The following is a 24,339-nucleotide window of genomic DNA, read 5'->3' as shown; positions in this document are numbered from 1 at the left end:
TTCTGATTTCAAAAGTTGGCAGGTATGTAATTACCATATAAATATAACCACACAATACAAAACAAAACAAAATATTTTTTTGTTATCAGTATGTTCCAAAGGGTCAGACAAAAACGGCAGCCATTTTTCCTATAAGAAAGAATGTAAATCCAATAATCCAAAAATATGAACACAAAACACATCTTAACGAGAATAATTATATCTCAGGGCATTCAATCGATTGCAACTGGACTGTTCTGTTTGTCTTACAAGACGTTTCGGCTCTTATCCGAGTAGGCTTCATCAGTTCGTGTTCATAGGCTTAGATGGGTCTAGACTTACATTGGACTAGATCTGACCAATCTAAGTCTATGAGCACGAACTGATGAAGCCTACTCGGATGAGAGACGAAACGTCTTCTGTGGCAGACCAAACAGTCCAGTTGCAATCGATTGAATGCCCTGAGATGACAATAACCTGGATTAATGACAACATTATAGACATGAGTATAATTATAGTTCAACATGCAGAAAACAATGTGAAATACTTGATAGGGAAAACGATAATGAGCCTTTCATACTTTGCGACGAGTTCCTTCTTAAATTCAATAGTGTTTCTCACTTTTTTTTTTTATCAAAGTACTGGTACTCACAACTTTCTTTGGCCTCATGGTGGCTTATTTTGCAGTAATATTCCATTTAAAAAAAGCCCGTAGACTAAGTCAGCGACTTTTAAGATTTGTTGTTTAAGCACTCCATGCCAAGGAATGATACTAGTTTGTGCAAAGTTTGGTTATACAATAGCGGCGCAACTCTCAGGGTGTGAATTCGATCTGATTCTGATTTCTGGGGTGACGATTCGATGCAGAATTGATTCTTGATTCAAACCGTTTCCAAGTATTATTTGGTATTAAAATTATAAAGTCAATTTTCAAAACAGGTTACAGTTTAGAAAAGCTCCTTATGGTTGCATGGAAATGGCCTAAAAATTGTTCATTTTAATTTTTATTTTTTTTCAAAATAATTGTTTTTGTTTAATTGATTTTTGAAAATTATGAAACAATTTGGAATCTGTATGATAAAGAATCGTGATTCGGATGTGAATTGTCTTTTTTTGTGCACCTCTATCATACAATAACCGAGACGGTATACGAAAACCTTGTCCAAATGTTTGCAACAATTTTTGTCGAGAGCCCAAACATACAGTACAGGCCAAAAGTTTGGACACACCTTCTCATTTCAATGCGTTTTCTTTATTTTCATGACTATTTACATTGTAGATTGTCACTGAAGGCATCAAAACTATGACACCTGTGAAGTGAAAACCATTTCAGGTGACTACCTCTTGAAGCTCATCGAGAGAATGCCAAGAGTGTGCAAAACAGCAATCAGAGCAATGGGTGGCTCTTTTGAAGGAACTAGAATACAAAACATGTTTTCAGTTATTGCACCTTTTATTGTTAAGTACATAACTCCACATGTTTTCATTCATAGTTTTGATGCCTTCAGTGACAATCTACAATGTAAATACCGTAGTCATGAAAATAAAGAAAACCCATTAAATGAGAAGGTGTCCAAACTTTTGGCCTGTACTGTATACACAAGTGGGTCGTATGAAAACCGAGATACCACTGTATTTGTATTAAATGTTCAAATCTATCCATGATATTTTTGAGCAGTACATTTGTTTTCCCCATTTTTAGAGCCTACTGGTTTGTTAACGTTCACAAGAGAAACCTTGGACGATCCTCCAGATTGGGAAAGGTGCAGATCATTGATGCCATAATTGAAAAAGAATGCGATGTTTTTTGTTTTTTTATATCAACTGCTTTGTTTTTTTTGTTTTTCCATAGTTCGCAGACTCTGCTAACAAAGCTGCACATTACATGCGAAGGCACCATTGAAGATGACGGCTACGGGATGCTTCAGGTAAGATGTGTAGTGAGCTGGTAGTGCACTCACGCAGTGTAGGGAACCCGTTTTAGGCAAGGCAGGTTTATTTATGGAGCACAATTCGTGTGCAAGGCAATTGAAAACGCTTTGCAGATGCATACAATTACAAGAAGGCGAATAAAATGGTGATAAAACCATGAATAAAAATAAAATCATAAAAATAATCATAAATTAATTCAATTAAAATCAAAAAGTGTAGATAACATACTTTCAGTTGTCGCATGGACACAGGAGGTGTATTTTGATGAAAATTATCACCAAAAATATGCCCCTGTTTTCATGTACGGTCTCAGTTAACATGCGGCCAAACATTGCATGTAACAAACTAATCTGTTTGCTCATGTATCATTCTGCCCAAACAAATAATACCAAGTGTTTTATTGAGTTTGACCGCAAAACAATGAAAAGAAGTTGCAAGCAGCAGCGCTTTGATAAAAAAGGTGAGAAACCCTATTGAATTCAAGAAAGAACTCATCGCAAAGCCACCAACAAGTCCTTAATAAATGAATGTTCATTTATGCATTTTATTTATCATTTGTATGTGTTGTGCATTGTTTTCTATATGTACAACTCTAAATAGTATCTATAAAAAATGTTATTTGTTATTATTGTTGGATGTTTGAAACAAATGTACATTGTTTCTTACAGGGCAGGTGTTCTTAACAATTTTGACCTAAGGCCCCAACTTTTCCACTACAGAGGGGCCTGGGGCCAACTTAAATATTAACACTGAATTAGTAATCTTACTCTTGATTATTAAATGTTTATTTCTAACTGCTTACAGTTTAACTTTGTCAAATGATATGAAACCATGTGTTAATTACAAGATTATTATCAAGGCTATGTGTTCTGCATTGTTTTCTACATGTACAACTCTAAATAGTATCTATAAAAAGTGTTATTTGTTTTTATTTTTGGGTGTTTGAAACAAATGTACATTGTTTCTTAACGATTTTGACCGAAGGCCCCAACTTTTCCACTACAGAGGGGCCCGGGACCAACTTAAATATTAACACTGAATTAGTAATCTTACTCTTGATTATTAAATGTTTATTTCTAACTACTTGCAGTTTAACTTTGTCAAATGATATGAAACCATGTGTTAATTACAAGATTATTATCAAGGTTAAGGTCAGGCTGATTCCAAAAATAAATACTTATCAAATACACACGTATGAAAACTGGTGAAATATAAGTTTACATAGAATTATGCAGTGCTAAAAAATAAATTCGAACTAAGTTAGTTAGAAATCATAGTAATAAATATGTTTCTTAAATAAGCTGTAAATACAATTAACGTTAAATTTACCATGAATTGATTAACGTGGACCCCGACTTAAACAAGTTGAAAAACGTATTCGGGTGTTGCAATTTAGTGGTCAATTGTACGGAATATGTACTGTACTGTGCAATCTACAAGTAAAAGTCTCGATCAATTAAAAAAAAACGTGCAAATGAAAATACAGCTTCACAACTTTGGTCATAATTTTTGCGCTTAAGAAACTTGTCTATGATTTTAGCTCCAGACTTCTTCCGTTTGTTTGATAATGTCATTACTGCCACAAGTGGTGGAAAAGTGTATTACAAGTTAGTACCACTGCGGCCCATACAGACCACAATTGAGAAACAGATATTTTTTGGCGGGCCTCCAATGTCCAAGGCAATAATTGCTTTGGTTTTCGTCTGACCTTTTGGAACCGACTACGAACGAAAATCACTGTATTTTGTAGAAGAAATCACTCATTTTGCTCCTGAGAAACATTGTGTCAGTTAGAAATTGAATAAAATAATTAATGATAACATGTCTGAATGATTTGTCTGTAGTAGAAATGGAGTAGTAGCCGGATTAACTAAGAGCTGCTTCTTCCTACTCCTTTTTGGACATTTTGATCTACTCGAATGTTATCACATGATGTTCCTCATTGTAACTTGGTCTTAAGCATGTCGAGTCAAATAAATCATGACCGTAAAATGTGGTGAATGGCGATCCAGATCAAATGGAGCGCCACACATTGCCCATAGGCTGTAGGTTGCCCTCCTCCAGTTTAAGACTTGCTATCTCTGAGTCGCTGCAGTCTTTCACACAAATTGCTTACTCCTGCTGAAAAGGCCTTCGAGGGTGCCTGTGTAACGTCAAAAAAACGGTGCTTCGGGATCGGGGTCGAGGCCTCCGAGCCCTCCCGGAACTCCGTGTCGGCTACACTTCCTGCTCTCTTGTCAGTACGGCCCGCTCTGCGTTTCACCTTTTGTGTGCCACCGGCTGACAGCTGACGAGCCCCGGGGAACGGCGCGGCCCCGATTGATGGCTGGTGGCGGCGGCGGTGGCGGCGCTGACAGCCTGTCAAAGTAGACTTCGGAGGCCTGGCTCGCTGTCCTCGGGGCTGAGTGACCAGTTTGGGGAGATGTGCTCCCGTTGCGGTTTACTCGCAGGGGTTGCTCTCGCCTGTCTGCAAGCCAATGAGCAGCAGCTGCCAGTCCTCAAATGGAGAATAATAAAAAGTTCCGCATGGCCGCTTTCGGACTTGTCACATGTGTGTGAGCAGAAAGAGACTTATGAATCATAAACGTTGGCCCGTATCTTACTGGAAGAATTGCAGAGGATATCCCTCAAGTTCCCCTCAGGAGTCAATTTAGCAGCTTCTGAGAGGTTTTCTTAGACCTCCTTTGGCTGCTCTCTAGTGGTTTTCCTGGAGGACAACTTGTTTGACGTAGGGGGTGGCCACCTCAAACCACCTTGGCAATCAGCTTGTCAGAAAAAAAACATTTTTTATCACAGGGGGAGTGGGAGTCTAAAAGGTAGATTTTCTTTGGGATGATTCCTACTTTTTGATTTGCAGGTGGATTTTGCCAACAAGTATGTCGGAGGAGGAGTCACCAGCTCGGGTCTCGTTCAAGAGGAGATCCGATTCCTGATCAACCCGGAGCTTATCGTGTCTCGCCTGTTTACTGAAGCTCTGGATCATGACGAATGTCTCATCATCACCGGTGGGTAATCCACAGGGTGCTCCTTTCATGCATGCATCCCAAGAACGCTCCAAAACAGTTCTGACCCGAATATCCACAGTTTTATTTTGTGGAACCCATTTATGTCAGGAATCTGTCTAAAGGGAGGGTACATGCATTAAGATGTTCTAAGTCCAAAGAGATCTGTTGCAGACCCCACACATAAAGATGAAAAAAATCATGTATTTAACTACAAATTTCATTGGTTCTTAAACAGGGTTCGTAAATTGAAAAGTGCGTATGGGGAAGCACGTTCCTCCATAAGAAACAATTTAAATATGTATAACGGGTGCCAGCCTCGAAAAAGTCTATATTTTAGTTAAGGTTTGTACACTTTGAACACAATAATAAATAAGTGCTATCCAGTACTGTGTATCAGACAAACATACCAAGAAGGTGATGTACAACTATCTCATTATTGAGCCAAAACAACGACGACGACAAGCTGAACAGTAGTGCATGCGCTGCTCTGCAAACACACACACACACACACACACAGATGTCCCTTTGGTGCTCTCACAAACGATCAAAAATCCTTGACTTTAACAACCGTATTGTTGTAATAAGAAACATTTAAAAAAGTAAAATTCACGTACAGTACAATAACATTGGCACAGAAGCAGCTCACGAGAAGAGAGAAAGGCGCAGACGGGGTAGGGGGTGTACTCTTAGAAGAGGCGCTGTGAAAAAGGACTGCTTTGGCATATTTTTCCACAAAAACTTGCTGTGGTACAAATCCGACTTCCTCAATCTTTTCAATACGAGCAAGCTCAAAATGGCTGCCAGCAGGACACAAAATGAATGAATGGAAGTTCCACAGTATTTGATTGTATGGTGTGGTGTGTCTCTTTCCCACCACTGAGCAAGCACATGCGTCATGGCCAAATATGCAAATTAGACGGGTGGACGCTCCAGCAACCCACTGCCACAAATTGATTAAACTCCTGTGGAACCAAAAACTAGTCTTGAAAATGAAAGGTCATCTTATATTAGGTGGTTGGTTGAAGTTTATTTCGAACATGTATACGGTTTCATTATGATACACCTTTCTTACATATTTTTATTTCAGGTGTGGTTTTATATTCGGGTCAATATTATGGATAGGAACAATTAACAATTAGATTCCGATTCATGATTCAAATGGATTCCCGCAATATATTATTTAGTATAAAAAATAAAAAATGTCTTTATAAAATGATTAAAAAAAAAGACAAAAAAAAAGACATCGATTTAAAATCGAAGTGAATAACAATTGTGATTCGGATGTGAATCTATTTCTTTCTGAGCACCCCTAGGCAATATGGTGTGTTACAGTACAATGCTTTTAGTACAGTGGTTCTTACCCTTTTTGACGTCGGGGCCCACTCAAATTGTATTCAATAATTATATCTAACCTACTTACAATTTAACGGGATACACCTTGTTAAATGATATGAAACCATGTGTTAATCATAAAGATTATTGTCAAGGCTTAGGTCAGGCAAAGTACAAAAACTAAATACAATGAAATGTACTGCACAAGAAGGCACTTATAAAACCTGATGAACAATAAATGTACATACAATTACACAGTACTAAAATGCATTTGAAATAAATGAATAATAAATAATACAAATATGAATGTTGTCTGTCTATCTGTGTTGGCCCTGCGATGCCCTGCGTTGTCCAGGGTGTACCCCGCCTTCCGCCCGATTGTAGCTGAGATAGGCTCCAGCGACCCCGAAGGGATTAAGCGGTAGAAAATGGATGGATGGATATATGTTTCTTACATAAACAGTCAATACAATTTATGTGCAATTGAAAAATACTGCTTTATTACCTTAGTCATATTTTTTGCGCTTAGGAAGCCTCTCTATGGCTTTAACTCCAGACTTCTTCTTTTGGTCTGAGATTGTCATTATTGCCATAAGTGGTGTAAAAGTGTATTACAACTGTGGCCTATACAGACCATAGCTGAGAAATGTATTTTTTTTGCGGCCCAATGGTTAAGAAACACTGCTTTAGTAGACTGGTCTCCATCAGTCACATACTGCACTGCAGAAACTGAAATCTAAGTAAGATGAAATATCTCAAATAAGGGTGATATTTGCTTACTTTCTGTCTGATAAGATCATTCTTCTCACTAAGCAGATTTTATGTTAAAGTGTTTTACTTGTTTTAAGGGTTTTGGTCCTAAATGATCTCAGTAAGATATTACAGCTTGTTGCTGAGATTTGATGACCTATATTGAGTAAAACATGCTTGAAACTAGAATATCAAGTGTTGCAAAACTGTGTCATCAACACTCACAAGTATAAAACTACTTTGTTAAAGTAATAATTTCTTATTTCATGCATGAAAAAAAAAAAGAATTTGACACAATTGTGTCTCATAATTAAAACAGATGAAAGCCAAATGGACTTTGCTGTTTTATTTTCAATGAAACAATAGAAAATATGTACTCATATAGTAGGACAGTTGGGACAGTACAGTAAACTGACAGTTAATATTTAAACATTAGACATGTGACATTTCTAACAATTTTGAACGGAAATAGTTCATGCACATTCAGATACATTGTTCAAAATTACAATTAAAATGTTTTTGGCGCACTAATTGACTGAAAGAGCACGCACTTGGCGCGACGATGTCATGTTATCGATGGAAAAATGCATTTTTAGACCATATGATTTGCCTAGGAGACCCCGAGAGTTACAAGCGGTTCCCTTGTTGCCTTTCCATTAAGAACAATAAATTCGTTTTTAGTATAAGTTTGCTGGTTTCAAGAAATGTAATGCTGAGCGCATATCATTATGTCAAGATAATGGCACTAGCATTTACTTCATTTAAAGAATATTTTTCAACATATTGAGCAAAAAGGTCTTTTTTTTTTTTTTTCTACCAACAAAAATGCACTTGTTATTAGTGAGAAAATACTTATTTTAAGGTATTTTTGGGTTCATTGAAGTTAGCTAATTTTACTTGTTTTGGAAAGTCTTGACAATAAATTTGACACCCATTGGCTGCTGTTGGGTGTCAAATTTAAGGGAAACAAACACTTAATTCAATAGGAAATAATCTGGTCCACTTTTAAAAACAGCATCGTATTTCCCAGACTTTAAAAGCTGCTACTTTTTTTCCCCCCGCGCTTTGAAGCCTGCGGCTTATAAAACGGTGCGGCGATATTTATGGATTTTTCTTTGCTAACGTCCGTAAAGGTGTTATTGTTTGTGCTACGGTGCCATCTGTTGAAAATGTACCTCCTGTTTCGTGCATTGAACCGGAAATACAATATATCGAAATGATTTCTCATCCGTCACTCCAAGCAACGTTTGTAAGAGGAAGGGGCCCCGCGCCAAACTGTTCCCACAAGGTTGGGAGCATGCAATTGTCCAAAATGTTTTGGTATCCTGGAGCATTCAAAGTTCCTTTCACTGGAACTAAGGGGCCAAGCCCAACTCCTGAAAAACAACCCCATACCATAATTCCTCCTTCACCAAATTTCACACTCGGCACATGTAGTGGTCCATCAGATTACCAGATGGAAAAGCGTGATTCATCAGTCCAGAGAAGGCGTCTCCACTGCTCTAGAGTCCAGTGGCGATGTGCTTTACACCACTGCATCCCACGCTCTGCATTGGACTTGGTGATGTATGGCTTAGATGCAGCTGTTCGGCCATGGAAACCCATTCCATGAAGCTCTCTGCGTACTGTATGTGGGCTATTTAGAAGGTCACAAGAAGTTTGGAGCTCTGTAGCAACTGACTGTGCAGAAAGTCTTTGCACTATGCGCTTCAGCATCCGCTGACCCCTCTCTGTTAGTTCACGTGGCCTACCACTTGGTGGCTGAGTTGCTGTTGTTCCCAAACTCTTCCATTTTCGTATAATAAAGCCGACAGTTGACTTTGGAATGTTTAGGAGCGAGGAAATTTCACGACTGGATTTGTTGCACAGTTCCACGCTGGAAATCACTGAGAGCGGCCCATTCTTTCACAAATGTTTGTACACTGCAAAAACTGAAATCTAAGTAGGTAAGATGAAATATCTCATATAAGGGTGATATTTGCTTATTTTCTGTCTGATAAGATCATTCTTCTCACTAAGCAGATTTTATGTTGGAGTGTTTTACTTGTTTTAAGGGTTTTGGTCCTAAATGATCTCAGTAAGATATTACGGCTTGTTGCTGAGATGTTATTAGCTATATTGAGTAAAACATGCTTGAAACTAGAATATAAACTGTTGCAAAGCTGTGTCATCAACACTCACAAGTATAAAACTACTTTTTTTAAGTAATAATTCCTTATTTCAAGCATGAAAAAAAATCATGATGCCCAGCGCATATCATTATGTCAAGATCATGGCTTACTTAATTTAAGAATATTTTTCAACATATTGAGCAAAAAGGTATCTTTTTTTTTTTTACCAAGAAAAGTGCACTTGTTATTAGTGAGAATATACTTATTTTAAGGTATTTTGGGGTTCATTGAGGTTAGCTAATTTGACAAGCCAAATTGGCAGATAATTTTGTTTAGTTCAAATAAAATACCCCTCATTTTTGCATTTTTTTTCTTGTTTTTGAGCAGTGACTTTTTGCAGTGTATGTTGCAGGCTTTCAATTGACCCCCAAGGGGATAAAAGGATGTTTGTGGCAATTGCTCTTGTCTCCTCTTGATTGACAACGGAGGAGACTCTCGGGCACAGACTGTCCTTCATGCTTTGAGTGGCGGCAACATGTCGCGGAAAATGTCGAGACAAATCGTCAGCAGCCGTAACGAGCGCCACATCGTCAGCCTCCTGCTGGGACTCCCGTGTTTTTTTTTTGTCTATTTACCTGAGAGTTTTGCAGCTGCTTGATTGCGGTCACTGAAGGTGGAGTTCTGGTAAAAACAGAGAAAAGCTAGTTTGGGTGCTCTATGACTGACATTTTCTGTCCTGTCCTGAACGTTACATTTCAAGTGGGTGGAGCTTAAAGAGGAGGGTGCGCCACTCTCGGGAAGTCACCTTCTACTTTCCCCTTGTTGCACACCACTTAACGTTATTACAGCAGTGTGGAATTAAATATATCTTGGAGGACCTGCCCAAGACCTGCTCCGCTAATGGACTCTCCCATTCCATCATTTTTATTAAAGCTCGACTCTCTCGTGTCCCTCTTACGGCATCCAAGCTGCAGCTACGATGCGGCCGCTGGTAAATCATATTACCTCGCTGATGCTTCTTGGCACAGAGGAGGGGGAGAGGTAATGGATCCTACGGCAGCGGCAGTGAAATCCGCAAAAGTGCGCGAGCCTAATTGAATTGATTGCTCGATACCAGGGCGGTCAAAGGTATAAATAGTAGCAAGGAGAGAGATTCCCTTGATTCGCAAGCAGCCGAGAACTACCAAGTCTCTTTGTTTTGTCACATTTACACATGAAAGGCAGAACCTTTTTGGGTAATTATTATTCTTGCTGATCTTTAAAGATTAAATCAGCATTATTTTTTAGACAAATGTGTGTGACTCACTAGAGACCCCGCCCCTCCCGAATATACGGTAGCTGCGGACCAAGCCCCCCCACTGCTAATCACTTGACTGCAGTGTGTGGAGCATCTCAGCGAGTGCTCACGACAGCCGGCTTACTAATGAGCTCTAATGAGCGGGGAAGCTAATAGTGACCCCACCCTCACTCGACCTTTGTGTGTTTTAACAATGACGACCCCCAGATAACATCCCTGTTACATAACATTATACATCAATACAAATGTGTGACTAATTGATGTCTGTTTCTGAACTATTTACAGGTACACAACAGTACAGTAAATACTCGGGCTACGCGCAGACCTACAAATTTGTCGGCAGCCATCAGGACACAACTCCAAGGTATTGGATGTAAAGATCTACTTTTTTTTTTAGCCCTTCCATAACATCATTCTGATTATTTGTGTGTGAACTTGGTGCTGATTGGAATACAAGCGTTTGAATAATTACTAGAGATGTCCGATAATGGCTTTTTTGCCGATATCCGACATTACGATATTGTCCAGCTCTGAATTACCAATTCCGATATAAACCGATACCGATATATACAGTCGTGGAATTAACACATTATTATGCCTAATTTTGTTGTGATGCCCCGCTGGATGCATTAAACAATGTAACAAGTTATGGAAAAAATGCCAACATGGCACTGCCATATTTATTATTGAAGTCACAAAGTGCATTAATTTTTTTAACATGCCTCAAAACAGCAGCTTGGAATTTGGGACATGCTCTCCCTGAGAGAGCATTAGGAGGTTTGGGGGGATGGGGGGTGTATATTGTAGCATCCCGGAAGAGTTAGTGCTGCGAGGGGTTCTGGGTATTTGTTCTGTTGTGTTACGGTGCGGATGTTCTCCCGAAATGTGTTTGTCATTCTTGTTTGGTGTGGGTTCACAGTGTGGCGCATATTTGTAACAGTGTTAAAGTTGTTTATACGGCCACCCTCAGTGTGACCTGTATGGCTGTTGACCAAGTATGCGTGCATTCATTTGTGTGTGTGAAAAGCCGTAGATATTATGTGATTGGGCCGGCACGCAAATGCAGTGCCTTTAAGGCATGCCCCCAATATTGTTGTCTGGGTGGAAATCGGGAGAAATTCGGGAAAATGGTTGCCCCTTGAGATTTTTGGGAGGGGCACTGCAATTCGGGAGTCTCCCGGGAAAATCGGGAGGGTTAACAAGTATGACTGGGAGACGCAACTGATCTGTACTTCTCCCTAGGTCCGCGTACCACTCCGTACAGCGGCGTTTTAAAAAGTCATACATTTTACTTTTTGAAACCGATACCACTAATTTCCGATATTATATTTTAAAGCATTTATCGGCCGATAATATCAACAGTCCAATATTATCGGACTTCTCTAATAATTACCATGAAAAGTCCCACAGAATTGAGAGACAAATCATTTGTCTTAAAGCACAGGTATCAAACTTATGGTTTGCGAGCCAGATCTGACCTGCCACATCATTTAGTGTGACCCGTGGAAGCCTGGAAATAATGCGCGTCAATAAAGCACTTAATTCAATTTGTAAATGTATTTGTTCTTTCAATTTTGACAGAAAAAAAAGATTTGCTAGTATTGCATATCTTCTAAACCAGGGGCGTTCAAACTTTTTCTACTGAGGGCTGCACATTGAAAAATCTAAGCTTCTGGGGGTCATTTTGGTATTTTTAATTTTCAAAACCAATGCAATGTATAGATTTTTTTAAAGGTGTATATATATGTATATATATACACATACAATATTTATATATGTATATATATATACACATATACACACAATATTTTCCCCATAACATTTTTTGAAATGGAGTATTCCATTCATTTTTTGGTGGAAAATATTGCAATTTTTTGCCATACAAACAGTGTTTTCTTTTACAAAAAAACCTAAAACTTTAAACTTTATATCGATAGATACATCTGAAGTTGATCTAGAGATTTAAGCATAATTAGTCTTAAAAAGGTAGATAATTCATAACAACATTGATTTTGATTTAGTAATATTTGTTGAGTAATGACAATTTGAAATAAAGATCGCTGTAAAATCTTCAGGAATCCAAAAGAGCCCCACTCATAAAAGTGTTAAAAATAATTGATTAATTTTTTTTAAACGTTCAAATCACTAGATCAACTTGAGATCTGTCCATCAATTATTAGCTTTTTTTTTTTTTTTTAATGTTTTTTGCTTGTTTGTTTAATGTATTTTTTGTCATAGAAAAACTGTTTATGCGTGGCATACACAAAATATTCAATATTTTCCCCCCCAAAAAAATTTCAAAGTGGAATACTTTATGAGAAATAATTGGAGCCTTAAATAGCTTAATAATTCATAAGAACATTGATTTTGATTCATTATTATTTTTTGAGCAATGGCAACTTTGTGTCTTAAGAGTCAACATAGCAACTTATTATTACATTTCACCTGTTTGCTTTTGTTGTTACGATCCGCTGCCCGGATCATAGTTTGTTTATGTTTGAGTCACATGTTTTCAGCACCTTGATTTTGTTTATGTTCAGTTGCCATGTCAACTGATTACATTCACCTGCCTCTGGTTAGTGTTCGGGACGCGCACCTGTTGCCCGGGCACTAATCAGAGGGCTATTTAGTCTTTGTCCTGGCCTCACTCGGCGTGGCTTCCTAGTTTGTTCTTACACAACTGATGACGACAACTTTGATTCCCGCTAGCTTTTCACGCTATGCCATTTTGCCTGCTAGCTCCCACGCTAGTCCTTTTGTTTTTGCCTTTTGCTATTTGCACGTCTTTTGTTTATTCATCATATGATTTATATTTCAAATCAATTATTTTCCTACCTGCAAGCTGTGTCCGAAGCCGTCTGCATCCTTGGGAGAACCCCACCCGCATCACTATGCGACCAAGTCGTTTCAGTAGGAAGCCAGCAAATAACAATTCTCCCGCGGCAGCCATCGAGGAGTTTGACGAAGGTACGTGGGAGGTGTTGCGAGCAATGGAAGCGGAAACTCTTCGCTATTCCCCCTCGGAGCGCCAGGACCTGATATGGGGTCCCAACGGAAAGCTGGTCCCAATCCACTCCGTTTGGCCCGAGGACATCGCCACACCCCCGCAGTACGGGACGCGTCAGCGAAGACGGAAGCCGGCCAGAAGGTCTTCCCCTCGCTGTCAAGACGCGCCGCTCCTGCAAACTCCTCTCCCGGACCGAAGCAAGCTACATGCAGCTCAAACTTCCCCTCCTCAGATGTTTGGCAACCCAATCGACCACTTTGCCAAACATTTCTCCGATTGGGCTGTCAGTCACATGGACAGCATCAACAATGACGTCATTTCATTGGCGCCCCCCGAAGAGGTAACTCCGCCCACTCCCGATGACGTCATTGAGCAAGAATTTTTTTTCCCATCATCTGCTTCTTTCTGTAAGCCAATTCCAAATAACTTGTATTCTAAGATAAAACATTATCAGGACATTTTTGTTAAGTTCAAGTCTAGTCAGTCACATTCTGATTTTCAAGCCCCGCCCCCAATTATTTGGCCCCACCCCCTATAGCTCAAGCTCCGCCCACTCCTCTGTTTTCTCCCTCCTGGTCGTCCCTACAGTCCCATGATATTGGGAAGACTAACAGTCAATTTGGACAATTTAAAATGGAGGAGTATACCCCCCTCCATACCTCCCTCCACCCACCCTTGAAGACGGTTCCAAACCGCAAAGAGCGCGTCTGGTATCCGCGTCTTGAGGGGGGGGCTAGTACTGGGAACTGTGCTAGTGCGGTGGCACAACTTCGGCGTGCTAAGCCGCAACCTCCTGCACGGCCACCGCCACCAGTTTTTCGGCGTGCTAAGCCGCAACCCCCTGCACGGCCACCGCCACCAGTCTTTCGGCGTGCTAAGCCGCAACCCCCTGCACGGCCACCGCCACCAGTCTTTCGGCGTGCTAAGCCGCAACCTCCTGCACGACCACCGCCACCAGTCTTTCGGCGTGCTAAGCCGCAACCTCCTGCACGGCCACCGCCACCAGTCCTTTGGCCTGCTAAGCCACAACCGCCAGCTAGGCCACCTCCAGCTGCACCTCGGCTAGCACCTGTTCCTGCACCTCGGCTGACACACCAAGCTTCGTCTCCTGTACCTCCACCAGCGCCGGCTCCAAGGCTGGTTCCCACACCAGCGCCGGCCCCAAGGCTGGTTCCCACACCAGCGCCGGCCCCAAGGCTGGTTCCCACACCAGCGCCGGCCCCAAGGCTGGTTCCCACACCAGCGCCGGCCCCAAGGCTGGTTCCCACACCAGCGCCGGCTCCAAGGCTGGTTCCCACACCAGCGCCGGCTCCAAGGCTGGTTCCCACACCAGCGCCGGCTCCAAGGCTGGTACCCACACCAGCGCCGGCTCCACGGCTGGTACCCACACCAGCGCCGGCTCCACGGCTGGTACCCACACCAGCGCCGGCTCCACGGCTGGTACCAGAACCTGCACCTGCTCCACGGCTGGTACCAGAACCTGCACCTGCCTCCACGGCGACGACGTCTCCTCCTGCCTCGACGGCGACGACGTCTCCTCCTGCCTCCACGGCGACGACGACTCCTCCTGCTTCCATGGCGACGTCTGCTCTCTCCTCGTCTCCGGTGGGCTTTTCCAGGACGCCGCCACCTTCCTCGCCCTCATCGTCGTCTCAGCGACCTCGAGTGGTCTGGCTGCGCAAGCGGCGCTCTCTGAGGTTTCTGTATGGACGCCTGTGGCACAAACAGCAGCGACACCCGAGACATAGACTTAGAACTCTGCGGCTGTTGAACTTCTGGCGCCACTCACGCCCACCTTCTCGGCAGCCACGAATGTGGCCTTTCCGTGGTCGCCCGCCTCGCCTGCGGCAGCGGCGTTCCACTCGCCGCCGCCACCTGACTCTTCCCCGGTGGATTCGGGGACACGTGGCCTGGCGACCCACCACCAAATCCTCCCTCCACCCTCCCTGGACTCTTGAACTGTTTCTTGTTTTTTGGGTTCTAGTTTTATTTCGTGTCAAGGGACATCTGGAATCTGTCCTTTAAGGGGGGGTACTGTTACGATCCGCTGCCCGGATCATAGTTTGTTTATGTTTGAGTCACATGTTTTCAGCACCTTGATTTTGTTTATGTTCAGTTGCCATGTCAACTGATTACATTCACCTGCCTCTGGTTAGTGTTCGGGACGCGCACCTGTTGCCCGGGCACTAATCAGAGGGCTATTTGTCCTGGCCTCACTCGGCCTGGCTTCCTAGTTTGTTCCCATACAACTGTTAACGACTACTTAGATTTCATGCTATGCTATTTTTTTCCTGCTAGCTCCCACGCTAGTCCTTTTGTTTTGCCTTTTGTGCTACGTGCATGTCTTTTGTTTATTCATCATATGATTTATATTTAAAATAAATTATTTTCCTACCTGCAAGCTGTGTCCGAAGCCGTCTGCATCCTTGGGAGAACCCCACCCGCATCACTATGCGACCAAGTCGTTTCATTTGTATTCTATATTTTTAAAGTTTTTTTGTAATATACCCTGTTTGGTCTGGTGAAATGATATTTGGCATAATCGTTACAAGTCACAAAGCCAGTGCTTTTGCTAGAATCTTATAATCAACATTTAGAAGAGAGAGCAGCCCATCCTTTGGCTAGCAGATCGTCATGGCTAATAATAGCACTAAGGAGAATGCTCTCTGTTTTATCTGTATTTATTTTATTTTTTTTAAGAATTATATTTATTAGAGAAATACCTGCCGACAGATCGCCGTTTTTTATGTGTCAGCAGTTTTATGTTTTGCATTTTGTTTCATTACTGTACAGAAAATTAACCGAACCTTAAAACCATGGTACATATCGAACTGTGATTAGAACATATCATTACACCTTTATGGTAGATATAACATATATAGATATTTTCTCCCCACAGTGTTTATTAAGCTATGTTTTTTATTGCTCACTAATGTTTTGATTGTAGTGTATATGATGTGACAAAGTAGTTTGTTTCAGGGACGACTGGCAGAGAAGATGCACAGAGATCGTGGCCATCGATGCACTGCCATTTAGGACCTTTCTGGAACAGTTTCATCCAGAGAGACTAGACCGGGAGCTCAATAAGGTATTTTTTGGGTTTCATTTGTCAGAAGGTCTTCAAACTCAGAATAAGCATTGCATACACAGTGGAAGGGAAATAACCATTACTTGCACATGTACATATGGCTATAGTGATGATAAAGGGTTATTCAACCTACTACAGCAGGTGTCAAAGTCAAGGCCATATATGGCCCGCCACTTTATTTGGTCCTTGAAAGCCTGGAAATAATATGTATCAATAAAGTACTGTAACTTTTCTTACTAAATGTATTATTTATTTCTATTTTGGGAGAAAAAAAATACATGTACTCCATGTAATCGCAAATAATGTTAACTTAAATATTGTCTAATTATGCAAAAATATATTATCAAACATTCAAACCATTTTTGAAATATAAATAAATACTAATGATAATGATTTCAAAGCAAGTTATCCATCAAATTGTGCAATGTAAAAGTAGGAATAGATTTCATGGTAAAATTGTGAAAGTTACTGTGGTTTTTACAGCATTTTTCTCTGAATGAAAAAAACAGTACTTTTTTTACTGTAATAAACTGTGGTGCCGTTTTGACATTTACAATAATACACCAAAGAAATATATAGTTGTTGATTTGCGGTAAAACAAAAAACAAATTGGCAGCTCAGGTGCCAAAATTTTACTGTAAAATTGCAGGGTTTTTTTTTTATTTACAGTAAAAAAAACAAATAAACAAGTACAATTCTTTTTTTTTACCATAAAAACAGCAGTACTGTTTTTCCATTTACAGTAATATACACTACATTTTGAGGTGAAATTATTGCAACTTACCAATTTTTTTTTTACATTTTGGTTTAAAAAAAAAATCTACTAATAAAATGCATTAAAAAATTGTGTAATAATAGTATTCACTATTAGAAGCGGCCCTCTGGGGCCAAACATAACTGCAATGTGGCCCTCAGTGAAAACGATTTGACACTTCTGTACTAGTACAGTATGTTGACATGTTTTTTCTCGATTTGTAAAAAAAATTTTTTATATTCTTCTATTTGCAGATTATGTTTTATACACTAATCTAATATCTGCTGCGGTAATTATGTTGTATGTCAGCTAAAATGATATTAAAGCTTTCGCACACAAAAAAAAAGGTTAGTATTGTCATGCTTTTATTTTGAAGCTTACTTTGCACTAAACCAGAAATGACTGTGTCCACCTTTTAATGCTGTGCAGCTCGACAACAATATTGTCAAGATGAAATTAAAAATGCATGTCGACATGAACGGACCAATTTTTCACAAGAAAGACCCCTCTGCGGTTCACATTTTATATTGACCATGTATGTCCTTTTTATTAAGTAGAAGAACACGGTAGATTGGGACTTGATGAGTTGGTCGACTTAAACCGGTTCCACTGTAATATGTAGCTTTACTTAGGGATGCACAGTACTTTTTTTCAAACCAATACAAATAACGTCCTGCTTCCAAAGATTGATACCAATAATATCAAACCATCTGTCAGTCTGTCCATCCATCACTTACATACAAAACGTCTTCCTCTAAAACAGTAAAGGATTCCCACATGATCGACGCCTTCTTTGTTTACATTGAGCTCGAGGATTTACGACAGGCCTACAAACAAGGCACATAGGACAAAAGGAGTGTCAGGTTCAAACACTGATGACATCTATTAAACAAGACAAGAGGCAAATAATTAAACAGAGACAGAATTCAATTTGGATTCAATTGAGGAGAAACGCCTGGACACACTGTACTCTTGTGCAGTCTCCAGCACGCTCTCCCAAAAGATTGCATGCCTCCTTCTTTTATTTTGGACCCTCCCCGACCACATGGCCACCACTGTTTTCAAAGGACAAAGGTCGCAAAAAGTTCACAGAAAAGGTCAGTTCAAAAAGAGTTCGTAAAATAGTTCAAAAAGAGGTCCATAAAATAGTTCAAAAAGACGTTCGTAAAATACTTCAAAAAGAGGTCGTCTGTAAATTGGGCAGATCCTGTCATCTCTCCGCTTTGCAGTCCTTGGGTTAGAACAATATCTTTTTGTTGATTACCATACATGAAAGAACACAGGAACACCTTTATCTTGCTTCCCCCCCCCTACACTGTGGAGTTTTACGAGCCTTACTCTTGGTAGGTTTCAAAGACAGCTTTTGTCTTGCCTGGGACTCATTTCAACACAAAGTTTTTTGTGATAACTTACAAACAATTATTCTAACAAGGAGTGTTCAAATTGCTCACCCTAACCCACTTACAGCACCATACGGGTAATCTCGCCTCATTTGGGCTATTTTCTAACGTCATCAGATTCATCGGTGTGACGTCAAAATTTCTTAGACTTAGACAAACTTTATTGATCCCCAAGGGAAATTCTTCCGTGTGTATATTTATATGTATTTATCGTGCATCCATAGCTTTATTGTCAATATTTTTTTCTTGATAGTCTTAGTAGATAGTTGCCATCATATTTCATGCATGTAATACAAAGTGATATGTGTAATGAATAGTAACTAACGCGTGTTTAAAAACAAGACGAGCTGTCTCTCAGTGAATGCAGCAGTCTTCCCAGGTATAGAGCTCCATTTGTAATAGGAAATGGAGATGTTGAAGTTATCAAGTCTGCTGTCAGAGGGCTTGGAGGTGTTTGACAGCTCTGACAAGCATTTGAGGAATGCGCCCAACATGAAGATCAATCTCGTTTGGAATACCGTGCGGATACATGCCACTTTCTGCCCTTCCGGTGCAGGGATTTATGACCGGCCAAGTGGGGCTGTGGTCCATTCTGTGTATTTGTTTAAAAAGTCCAGTATGAAAATGAAAGTGCCGAGGTCAGCGCGCTATTAGGTAGGGTACTTCAGGTGCTGTCATCCGCGGCTGTGGAAGGTTGATATATAATCTAAATATATGTATAAGCCACGTCAAACACTAACCTGTATGTGCTCAAGCGTTGAATGACTTGTCAAGCGCAGGCCTCCAGGCAAATAGAATTACTTTGTTGCATTCTTTATTCCGTTTACTATGGATGGTGCGAAAATGTAATGTGATGTTCTCATGAGGCCTACGAATGACCTGAAGCAAGACTGGAGCTTTGCTAGAGCCGACTTGTGCAAAAAGCCAGCCCAGCGCTTAACTTTTCTTCTACAGTGTCATGAAGGCGACAGCGCCCGATTAGATTACCGGTGTCACTCTTCCTTTTGAAAGCCAGTTCACATTAGAATTTGGTAAGAATTTTTACAAAAAACAATGCACAAGCATATGCTATTTAGTCGGAAACTGATATGTATTCCTATTTATGAAAATAATACAGTAGTACCTAAAACCAATTACCACGCCACTTCAACTTAAAGATAGCTCAGTAGTACCGCAACTTTCGAGCTTAATTGGTTCTGTGAGGGAGCTCCTAAACCAAAACACTCAATTCAAATTCATTTAACCTGTGTTTGGCCCCCAAAACAGCACCGTTTTGTATCATGCCCTTTTAATAAGAAAAACTAACTTTTAGATTAGAAATATTATATAAAAACAGCACAATAGAATGTACTAATGACAACTGCAGTAGTCTTTTGAAGTAATGTAATAATGTACTGCATTCGGGGTTTCCCCTCGCCTGCCAATATATTTGTGGTGGGGTCGTGGTCAATATGACATCATCATAATTTGCATAATCAGTGATGATGCATACATTTTCTTTTAAAAGGCTAAACATGTACATACATTTAAAAACAAGTATGTGTCATTTGTAATTACATACATTTTACTTGTTTGTTCTATTTTTCAATTATTGCTGCTTATTGTACAAAACCCAAAACCAGTGAAGTTGGCACATTGTGTAAATGGTAAATAAAAACAGAATACAATGATTTGCAAATCCTTTTCAATCTATATTTGTCATGTCTGTGTGATCATGTTTTGTTTTAGTCATGTTCGGTTTTGTTTTTGGACTCTTTGTGCACTTTTGTTTGTTTGTCACCATAGCAACCCATTAGTTTTCACCTGTCATGTCACGCACCTGTTTTCACTGATCATGTCACTGCTATTTAAGCAGTGACATGATCATGTTTCTGTTGTTCGTCCTGGTGACATTATCCTTTCATACCCCTGACACTCTGCTTCACACTCTTTATCATCACTCTGCATAATGCCATGTTCACAGTCCCATGCCAAGTACGTTTTTGTTTCATTGTTCACAGTTTCTGCCTTTGTGCAAGTTTTGTTTTCATTAGCCAAGTTTTTTACCTCCGCCATTGTGCGCGCCTTTCGTTTGTACTTTTTTGAGTTGGAATTAAAATGTATTCACCTTCACGCCATGTCTGGTCCAAATCATTTGCACCACGGGAGAACAAACCACGCCAAAGTCCAAGTCCTGACAATATTCAATTGAATAGACTGCAAAGACAAGATACTCAATGTTCGAACTGAGAAACTTTGTTACCCACCTGTTCCCAATTAGCCTGTTCACCTGTGGGATGTTCCAAATAAATGTTTGATGAGCATTCCTCAACTTTCTCAGTCTTTTTTGCCACTTGTGCCAGCTTTTTTTGAAACATGTTGCAGGCCTCAAATTCCAAATGAGCTAATATTTGCAAAAAATAACAAAGTTCGAACATTAAATATCTTGTCTTGTTGAAAAGGATTTGCAAATCATTTTATTCTGTTTTTATTTACGATTTACCGGTACACAACGTGCCAACTTCACTGGTTTTGAAGTTTAAGCGTGTTTGTCAAGCGTTAATTCAGGCGCATCTCATAACAGATAAATACATTGTTGGGATTTCATATGACCATTGGTGGAAAATACAGAATTGAGGCTGAAAACAACATATTTCAGTGTCAGTTTTTTGGGTTTTTTTCAAAATAGTTTGCTCTGCAGTGTTTCTGGCAGGACTGCAATCTATCTGTGGCGCTGGTTAGCTAACAAACAGAGAAGTGGAATGCACAATGTCATTGTCTAATTGTCATAGTTTTCCATGGATGTATAACTACGGACGAAAAGTAAGAGTCCTTTGTGGCGTATGTTGAGACAATTTGTACAAAAATATTCACGACATATGTTTTTTCATCAATCAATCAGTCCACTCCTTGTCTCTAACGCAGGCTTACTGTGGCTTTGCCCGCCCCGGCCAACCCAGCGACAACCTGGCAGCGGTGGCGACAGGAAACTGGGGCTGCGGGGTTTTTGGAGGCGACACGCGTCTTAAAGGCAAGTAATGTCGTGACGCCGCCACGCTGCGGTCCAAAGCAAGAGCCGCGTCTCCCTGGATAGATAGAACACAATAAATGTCGAAAACAAGAGGCTCCAGCACTCCAGTGTACTCATTTGTCTCGCGGGAATACATTCATTTACTTATGGCCTATTCGTCGCCTTCCTCCTATTGATCAAGTGACAGAGCTAATACGGTTCATTAATAGTGAAATTGATCGCCCGCACTAGTCCATCCATCTGCCACTTGCTCTCCTGCCTGAGTCTCTGTGCAGGGGAGCTTCGGCTGAGTGGGTGCTGGAAGTTGGCCCAATCACCAACTGTCTGCTGAATGATATGCCTGCAGGGAAAATCTTTGTAATTCTCATGTTTCCCCATGGATCTACCGTACTCTCTTAAAGTATGTATTCTAATTGGCTAATGATTAAGTGCACTGGGCACAATGTTGATTCAGTCTCGCACTTAGTAGCAGTTAATTGGGTACGTAATGTTTATAATAACTAGAGATGTCCAATAAGGGCTTTTTTGCCGATATTCCGATATTGTCCAACTTTTAATTACCGATTCCGATATCAACCGATACGGATATATACAGTCGTAGAATTAACACATTATTATGCCTAATTTTGTTGCGATGCCCCGCTGGTTGCATTAAACAATGTAACAAGGTTTTTCAAAATAAATCAGCTCAAGTTATGGAAAAACATGCCAACATGGAACTACCATATTTATTATTGAAGTCACAAAGTGCATTATTTTTTTTAACATGCCTCAAAACAGCAGCTTGGAATTTGGGACATGCTCTCCCTGAGAGAGCATGAGGAGGTTGCGAGGGGTGGGGGGGTGTATATTGTAGCATCCCGGAGGAGTTAGTGCTGCAAGGGGTTCTGGGTATTTGTTCTGTACTGCAACAACTATTCGATTAAATCGATTAAAATCGATTATAAAAATAGTTGGCGATTAATTTAGTCATCGATTCGTTGGATCTATGCGCAGAGGCAATTAAAAATTTTTTTTTTTTTTTTTTTATAAACCTTTATTTATAAACTGCAATATGTACAAACAGCTGAGAAACAATAATCAAAATAAGTATGGTGCCAGTATGCTGTTTTTTTTCAATAAAAAACTGGAAAGGATAGAAATTTAGTTTGTCTCTTTTATCCGATTATTAATCGATTAATCGAAGTAATAATCGACAGATTAATCGATAATCAAATTAATTATATGTGCGTGTATATGTATATGCGTGTATGTGTGTGTATATATATATATATATATATATATGTGCGTGTATATATATGTGCGTGTATATGTATATGCGTGTATGTGTGTGTATATATATATATATATATATATATATATATATATATATATATATACACACTGAATTAGCAATCTTACTCTTGATTTTATTCATAATCATTAATTATATCTTGTGTAAAGATATACATATAAAGATCCAAAGAGGTTCATTAGGTCTTCAAAAAATGATGCGATTTTGTTATTCTTCTAGCCAGACCTGTGTTTATTTCGGTACATGATGTTTTCGGCCACAACTGTTGCCTTCCTCAGAGGTTTTCACGTGATATTACGTGACATATTATTATTTTATATTTTGTTTCTTAAATAAACTGTCTATAAAATTTAAGGGCAAATGAAAGTACAGCTTCACCACTTCAGTCATAATTTTTGCGCTTTTGAAACCTCTCTATGACTTTAGCTCCAGACTTCTTCTGTTTGTTAGCTACTGTCATTACTGCCACAGGTAGTGGAGAAGTGTATAACAACTGAGTACTGCTGCAGCCCATACGGACCCGAGCCGGGGGAATCTGATATTTTTTAGCAGAACTCTAGTGGGTGCTCGCGGCCCAACAATGGACATCTCTGTTTGTCATAAATACTCAGTTCTTAAACACAACCCCTAACTTGTAAAAATACTGCAACTTGTTTGATGATGACGATGATTATCAGCTGTGCTGTACAACACCTCAGATGTGTTATGTTGGGTTCGTTTAGCAATTATGCTTGAAAACGCTTAATTTAGGCCAAAAGTATGTTTTAATATTTTAATGTAATATTTTGATATGAATATTTCCCTAAATATGCATATTTTGGACTAACAGTAGACCGTAGAAACCGTGAAATAATTTTTTTGATAATTGTGTTTAAAAAAAAAAATGCAATATAGTGAGTTGGAAGTGCAAAGTGGCAAGAGATGACTGTATATTTCAGTAAAGATCAACAAATTTTGTTTTTAGAATATGCTGTGGGCCAATAAAAAAAAAAAGGTCCTCAGGCCACACTTAGGACACCCGTGAACTATACCAGTTACTTTATCCACTACTTGTTCAAATGTATTTGTCCAGCCACAGCTATGTTGCTATCAGATGCATGTTTGCTTCTATGGTTATTGCGCTTTACCCAAAAAAAAGCCCACAAAAAAGCAAAATTGACTAAAAGTCTTGCTGTATGTCACTAATGACATTGCCTGTGAGTGTATTTCCAGTCTCTTGAAATATTCACACCTCAGTGGGGGTTAGACCTATTCCCCAGTTTGCCTCACTTCCCATTGCAGCTTTTTGTTTTTAGTAATCACATATTCCAGGTTGTTACATACGGAACTTTTGCTCCTGATAACTAAGACAAGGAAAGGTATTTATAGGTGATGCAGGTT

At 39.9% G+C, this 24,339-nt stretch overlaps 1 protein-coding gene across 1 annotated transcript in view; it reads left to right on the top strand.

Annotated features, from left to right (window-relative positions):
* LOC133577960 (poly(ADP-ribose) glycohydrolase-like) overlaps positions 1-24,339 on the top strand; it is a 57,472-nt gene that overhangs the window by 30,238 nt on the left and 2,895 nt on the right. Inside the window, exons 9-14 of the mRNA XM_061932156.1 lie at positions 1,682-1,742; positions 1,832-1,907; positions 4,769-4,916; positions 10,692-10,770; positions 16,393-16,501; positions 21,560-21,665. Coding sequence (XP_061788140.1) covers positions 1,682-1,742; positions 1,832-1,907; positions 4,769-4,916; positions 10,692-10,770; positions 16,393-16,501; positions 21,560-21,665 — 579 coding nt within the window. The remainder of the gene's footprint in view (positions 1-1,681; positions 1,743-1,831; positions 1,908-4,768; positions 4,917-10,691; positions 10,771-16,392; positions 16,502-21,559; positions 21,666-24,339) is intronic.

The sequence above is a fragment of the Nerophis lumbriciformis genome, linkage group LG39 (assembly GCF_033978685.3).
Source record: "Nerophis lumbriciformis linkage group LG39, RoL_Nlum_v2.1, whole genome shotgun sequence".
In the NCBI taxonomy this organism is placed as follows: Eukaryota; Metazoa; Chordata; class Actinopteri; order Syngnathiformes; family Syngnathidae; genus Nerophis; species Nerophis lumbriciformis.
The sequence above is the reverse complement of the archived record's forward strand: the minus strand, read 5'-3'. Positions and strand labels throughout refer to the sequence as shown.